Here is a 7,399-nt window from a genome sequence, read left to right as displayed (position 1 = left end):
TCTTTGCCTTTGCACTTCAGTCGCTTATAATAAATGATACTCATATCTTTCGTTTGAAATCATTCAGATCTGAGGCCTGATTCTGATCCTCAGTTATCCAATTTTGGCAATGATACGCTTTATCAATGACACACAACATCAGGTATGAACTTGATTGTGTGCCGGGGGATTTCATGTTTGTTCTTTCTCCTCCTGCTCAAACTGCAGCTGATTCCCAATCAAAGTCTGTATCCGATGTGTACGTTTACGCTACAGTCACTCCCGACTCGTGTCTGATTTTTATATTAACATTATACTGTATGTTCCGGCCCTGATTTGGATCTGACCGTCATCAGATTCTATGGGTTTTATTCTTCCCACGTTTTAATGATTTGCAATGACAAAGTGCAGTCGATGTTTTTACACTTAAGTCACACCAGATTCATGTCCGGGTGATCCAGACCTGCTTCTTATCTGAGGTTATCTGATTGTTTTTTTTTTTTCTTTTTCTTTCCACTCTTTGATGACTTGCAATAATAGGCTATATCTGATATCTTTACACTGCAGTCACTTTCAATTCATAACTGATTTTTATCTTCCGCCCCCTCCGAGTATGATTCGGAAAGGTTTCACGGTGATTGGGTTCCAAATGCTTTACGTGCGCTTTTCCCCTTACTTTTCCAAGACTCGCAATGACCCGCAATTGATCGCTATACCTGATCAATCCCCTTTCCGCTGCAGTCATATTGACGTTTCATACCTGGTTTTAGCCACAAAGACTAAGGCCAGATTTGGATCCTATGTTATCCGATGTTCTTTCTGATCTGATTGCATGCATACCCCCCCCACCTACTTTTTGATGACTTGCAATGACAGGTTAGATCTATATCAGTCCATTTACACAGCAGCCACTTTTCTGGAACTCAATCTGAATGCGCCAGAACCAGTTCTGGACTTAGAAAAGGGCCAGTTCCCAATGGTCCCAGTTCTTATCTCAATTTGGACAGGTTGTGACTCACAGTAGTGTCGTCTTTGAAGGAATTGTATGTTGTAGTCGCTTGATGTGAGTCAAATCTGGGCCCGGCGCTGCGAGGACCGCCCTGGTCTTGCCTCTCATTCGGTCCCGTCGCTCTGTAGGAAGTTCTCAGCATCGGCACCGCTCCGCCCCGCAACCACTGACACCTTCCCGAGTCCAGAGTCGGCCTCGACATCGGGCCCCGCCTGCCTGCTGCCCTGCTGGTTGTGGTTGTTCTGGCTGCTCCAAGACTTGCTCCGGCTGCGACTGGCCTCCAGACACTGCCTGTTGCCGCTGCCCGCTGCCGACGCTTTGCCCCGGTAGCAAAGACAGCAAGCCAAGCCCAGGAAGGCGCGCCTCATCTCGCGGCTGGCCAGCGTGTATATGACAGGGTTCATGGCCGAGTTGAGCACGGCCAACCCGATGAACCAGTCGGCCTTGTAAAGGACGGGGCAGCAGCGGCGCTGCTCGCACGCCACGTCCACCAGGAGCAGCACGAAGATGGGCGTCCAGCAGGCGATGAAGATGCCCACCACGATGATGACGGTGCGCAGCAGTGACATGGCGTGCTCCGAGTTGCTGTTCTTGCTCACCTTGCGGCTGCTGGACTTGACCAGGACGTAGATGCGGGCGTACAGCACCGACATGGCCAGGAGCAGCGCCATGAAGACTGTGATGCAGAAGGCCACGTACTTCTTGGAGTACAACGGCAGCACGGTGGAGCAGTCGGAGAGGTCGCCCAGGCAGTTCCATCCCAGGATGGGAAGTGCCCCGAAGGAGATGGCGACTAACCAGCACATGCCGATGAGGAGGAAGACCCTGTAGTTCTTGTTGGCGTCGTATGGCCTCATTTTGATCATGGTCAGGTGGCGCTCGATGGCGATGGCCAGGAGGCTGAAGATGGAAGCGCCCAGTGCAACAAACATGCTGCCTTCGCGCATGAACCAAAGAGCGGGCGACAGGTGCAGGGTCCTGTCGCCGGATAGGAGCAGGTTGACCAGGTAGGCCACGCCGGCCAGCATGTCGCACACCGCCAGGTTGCCGATGAAGAAGTACATGCGGTTGTGGAAGCGGTGGTTCCGCCAGATGGCCACTAGCACCGTCAGGTTCTCCAGCACGATGAAGCCGCACACCGCCAGGAACACGAGGGTCTTGGTGTCTGGGGTGCCCGTTCCGGCACCGGCGCCCACGCCGGGCCGGTGGTCCAGCTTGCCCGTGTAGTTATAGTGCAGGTAGATGTGAGGATCGATCATTTTTGAGTCAGAGGAGTTCCGCGGTCTGCTGCTGGTTCCTCTGTGGGGAGGACACGGCAGGAGAAGTGATGCTTCAACTCAAATGCATTTGTCCACTTCCTGTTTGCTCAATGCATACAGAAAGCTTTGAAGGTTTGGCATACGGCCGCAGAGGAGTGTCAATGAAAAACACAGAAGTAGTCGAGTGGACTTACCAGAAGGACTTTTGAGGCTTCAGTCGATCCAGCTACGAAGTGCAAACATGTCATTTAGTTTTAGTTCCGCTTGGATTCCTGCAAGTCAAAAGTCCTCGTAGACAAACTTTCCTGAGCCCTTCTCGCTCCGCACGGCGCACACCATCATCAGCCTTGTTTTTTTTCCCTCCTCCAAACTCGAGAGTTGACGTCGGCGGGCTGGAAGTCACAGCCCTTCTTCCCTCGGCCCTCCCTTCCTCATCCCCCCGCTTCTCTCCACCCTCCTCCTTTTAAGCCAGCAGTGCATACATATTCAGGTTTTGTTTTCATTCATCTTGTATATACAACTAATTCTCACACTAGCTACCGTCTATTGCATGTTCTTTTATGCGATATATAACAGTTTAGATTTTGATTTTGAGAATCCCACCCTTCTGTTAATGCACGGATCATCCATCCAACTACGGAGTCAACGCATCTACCCATCCATCTATTCAGGTGTCACATATCCATCGCTCATCCCTCATTCATTATTCATCCATTCATTCATCCATATGACCCCCAAGTGCCCATTAGTCATTATCCCCTTAATCCATTCACTGCTCCGTCAGTATTTTTAGTTAGCATCATCCATTAACTACCACGTATCTTCCAATCACATCTCTGTGCATCCATCCATCATTTTGGATCATCCATCCATTACATATTATCATCCAACTGCAGATCTCTGTGTCCATCAATTCTATATTCCACCATACATGCATCATTACCGATTCATAATCAATTCATCGTGACCTATTTTTACCTATGCATGTATCATCCATCCATTGCCAGTTTTTCATCCTTCAATCATTACCTATTCATCATCGAACCATCCATCCATCATTACCTACCCACAATCCATCCATCCTTACTAATTCTTCATCATTCATCCATTATTGCTGATTTGTCATCATCCATTCATGAATCATTTTACTCCTCTGTTTACTCATAATTTTTGAATCACCCATCATTACCACTTACTCATCATCTATTGTTCCACTTAATTACCTATCATGAATCATCCATTCAGCAATAAATTATCCATGCATTACCTGTTGTTTCTTCGCCATCAAACATTCATCATACCCCAAGCCATCCGTCCATCACCCATTCATGACTTATCATTTATCGTCCGTCATTACCTACTATTTATCATAAATCCAACCAGCCACCATCCATCCATCTATCATCATTGAACTACACAGTCGTCCATCCATCTCTTTCAATCCGTCCATCCTGTGGCGGGTCGAGAGGCAGTCGGGACAAACAAACAAAAAGGAGCTCATACACAAGTTGAAGTAAGATGAGTGACCATCAAACATCAATTAGCAATGGAAGGTTACAATGGAAGCTGTCCACCCATGAGCCTTAATGTGTGTGACAATACTCCAATGATGGTTGATTAACTGTATTTTAAGATCACGTGACACTTTCTTTTTGTTCTGTCGCCACAGTTGTTTCTTCACGATTGGATGGACGGTCCTCTGGCCAACAAGAAGAGGTACCAACATCTTTCTCTGTGCTCCACAATGTTATTTTGGTTTATTTTTTGCTTGGGATGATCCGTAACAAAGATGACCTCCTAGTCACACGCCTACTGCCATCATAGCGTCCTTCAAGGGGAGACATTTTGAGAAAAGGGAGTGTAGGGATGAGCTCGTCCTTTGTTTCCGGTCCTCCTGTTCTGACCTCATGTCCAGGAAGGATGGGAAGGACCACAGTTGATGATGATAAATATGATTAGGATTATGTGATGTAGAGAGAAGCAACAATTGAAAATAGTCATTCTTTTTAAATCAAATCCAGAAATTTAAAACAAACATCTAAAGGACTTTAAAAAAAAAAAAAAAAAAAAATGGCACACACGCACACACACACACACACACACACACAGTTTTTAAAATAACCCTACAGGAAAGAAATAATTCTAATTATACATACATAACAATATAGAAAAAAAATATATTTTTAAAAGAATAGATTTGGTCCCTTTTGCTAAATTTTTAATCAGCCAAATCCCAGCGTACACAAAAACCTAAATGTATAAATATATAAATGAAAAAAATATTTATTTGCTTTGGCAAATTTCCAAATAATTGCAGGAAATTAAAAAAAAAATACATGAATGCAAGAAAATTATTGAAAAAAAGACTTTGCCTAAGTAACATTTTGCAATTTTTAACCAACCAAGTCCAGAAACAAACAAACAAAAAAGCATACTGTACAGTAATTATATATGAATGCAGGAAAATGCTGAAAAGTGTTTTGCTAATTTTAGTAACTTAAAAAAAAAAAATGTCTTCTTCCTATTAGCATTATATTTACGCCATCCCTCGAATAAATTCCAATACAGTGTGACCCACACCACCATGTGTCACATGGACTGCAGAGCAGACGTGGCATCTGTAAAGCTGCTACTTAACAAAAACATTAGCAAACCTCCATTTTGACGTTTGGCCTTGGTGGAGGTCTGCTGACTTTTCTCGTTCAGCGTCATGTTCTAGCAGTGTGAAAGTTTACCAAAACAAAGCCCAGTTTTTCCTCATGTGGGAGCCAATCATGGAATACTTGAATGTGGTTATGAACCCAGAGGAATGTTTGTGTGCTGCATTAGAATCGTTGCGCAGTCACTGGGAATGAGCAAGCCAGCAGCTTTCGGAGAGCAAATCTGGGAGCCATCATGGAGCGACATTAACAGACACGATTGGGAAAAAAATCTAGTCTTTTTCAGAAAAAAAAAAAAAAAAAAAGCCATGTAGCGCGTGCATCTGCATTTACATCAACGACGGTCCAAGAATGAAACCATCATCTAGAAGGAAGCCATAATATGTGGTTGTGTGTATTCATAGACTACCACAGAAAAAGAAGACGGGTGGAGGGCTCTTTTTGTACCCCCCCCGATGGGACCACCCTCACGAAAGTGCTGGCATCTTGTGTTTGGCCTTGTCATCGTCGTCAGCAATTAGACCGTCGCAGCTTGGACTGTCGCTGTCTGTCTCGCACGTTTAATTCCCAGCTAACGCTAACGCCATTTGATGTCGCCCTGCGAGCCGCAACCCCCTCATTATGAGAGGAGCGCGGCCTGGCTCGGCCTCGGTTTGCCGCGACCTCACAGCTGGGAAAACCATTCCCGGACTTTTCCACTGCTCAGCTGCAGCCAGAACTTGATATTGTGTGTGTTGGAGTTTATTTGAGTTGCACGACCACACTGCACAGCCGACGCTGTTTACGGAACTGCGCTGCAAAACGGTGCTTAACAACATGCAAGAGGCAACTCAATTGTTTTTCTGACGCTCCTGAAGTTGTACAATTCAACTTCGGTAAAAAAAAAATCTTTCACGTCAAACTATAAGCAAATCTCACAAGGTTTGTTGTCTTGATCTAAAACACGGGTGGTCCAAACTACCATCCAGGGGCCATTTGTGGCCCGTCGTCCATTTTTAGCAGCCTGCAGGAAATACAAAAAATAACCTTTGTCACGGCCCGCAACGCTATTGTAAAAAGGATGGGGGTGGGCGGGGTGAAACGTGTGGGTGACATTTACTACAACTACCACTACTACTCATAAATTACTCTTATATTGAGCTTTTCCATATTTGCAAAGACACAAATAAACAATTTACGACTAAAATACATTTCAAAATCAAATGAAATCAATTCATATAGCACTTTTCATACATTAAAATGCAACACAAAGTGCTTTACAGAAATGAAAACCGACAAAAAAAAGTATATCATACAAAAAGTATACTCACCCCTCACACCCCCACGCAAAACACAAACACACAGAAGAACATGCAAACCCGCACGTACACACGCACACACGCACACAGCGCATATTGATTAGAAGTAATAAATAAACTCAATAAATAATTAAGAAATCAGTTAAAAGCTAAACCAAAGAGGTGAGTCTTGAGCCTCCTTGTAAAAACACCAACGGGCTCAGCGCTCCTGATGTCCTATGGCAGGCTGTTCCAAAGGCACGGGTCATAGTGGCTGAATGCAGCCTCGCCGGAAGTTTTCGTCGTAGCCATTGGAATAATTACAAGGTGCCGGAGGACCAGGGCGCCCGTGAGGGTTGATATGATAAAAGCATATTGGATAGATACGATGGCCCAAGACCGTTAAGGCATTTAAAAAGTAGTAAAAGAACCTTCAAATTGATCCTAGAACACACAGGGAGCCTATGTAGTGATCTTAAAACCGGTGTAATATGTCCTTTCTTTCTGGTCTTCATCTGGACACGAGCAGCTGAGTTCTGCAGGAGCTGTAGATTAGAGATGAGTGAGCAGGGCATTGCAATAGTCGAAACGACAGGAGATAAAAGCATGCATCAGCATCTCTGTATTAGCCTGAGAAACTTTGAATCATAAATAATAAATGGGAATAAAAGTTAATTCTGTTTTAGAAGCAAAAAACCATTTCCTCCACTTTCTGCTCTGTGTCAAGGTTTGAATTGTCACCGTATCACTTCAATGATCCTCAAGTAACTGCTTTAAAAATGGTCATCTTACTATAGCAGTGGTTCTTAACCTTGTCGGAGGTACTGAACCCTGCAAGTTTCATGCAGTACATGCACTCACCAAACCGGAAAAATGAAATGTGACTTTTTTTTTTTTTTCAAAATTCAAAGCATAGATAGATAGAGAGAGTGAGAGAGAGAGAGAGAGAGAGAGAGAGAGAGAGAGAGTGAGAGAGAGATTCATTGATGAATCCCTTGGGAGGGTTCCCTCCGGGAAATGAATGTTCTGTTCCAACAGCATCACAGCACCGACAGTACAAGAAAAAACAGTAAAAGTAAGCAAATAAAAGAAAAAGGTCAAAGTAGATTTTAAAAAAATTAAAAGGGACATATGTGTTGGAAAATCTGTTTATTATCTCAAATATGACTTCTGTTAATTTTAGACAACCTTCACGTGCTTTATTGTTATGTTATG

General features: G+C 44.4%; 1 protein-coding gene across 2 annotated transcripts; it reads right to left on the bottom strand.

Moving 5' to 3' along the window:
* Nucleotides 1-651: 651 nt before the first annotated feature.
* LOC133490347 (sphingosine 1-phosphate receptor 3) lies at nucleotides 652-2,625 on the bottom strand. 2 transcript variants are annotated; one of them, XM_061800310.1, is made up of 2 exons: nucleotides 2,438-2,625; nucleotides 652-2,285 (listed from the first exon to the last, which is right to left on the bottom strand). In XM_061800310.1, exons 1-2 carry the CDS (start codon nucleotides 2,493-2,495, stop codon nucleotides 1,093-1,095), a joined length of 1,251 nt encoding a protein of 416 aa, XP_061656294.1. In that variant the 5' UTR covers nucleotides 2,496-2,625; the 3' UTR covers nucleotides 652-1,092. The 2 variants fall into 2 exon arrangements, with proteins under 2 accessions (XP_061656294.1, XP_061656293.1); XM_061800309.1 differs by having other exon boundaries at nucleotides 652-2,287; nucleotides 2,442-2,625.
* Between the last annotated feature and the right edge of the window lie 4,774 nt (nucleotides 2,626-7,399).

The sequence above is a fragment of the Phyllopteryx taeniolatus genome, chromosome 15, assembly GCF_024500385.1.
Source record: "Phyllopteryx taeniolatus isolate TA_2022b chromosome 15, UOR_Ptae_1.2, whole genome shotgun sequence".
NCBI lineage: Eukaryota > Metazoa > Chordata > Actinopteri > Syngnathiformes > Syngnathidae > Phyllopteryx > Phyllopteryx taeniolatus.
This window is presented reverse-complemented; position numbering and strand designations above follow the sequence as displayed.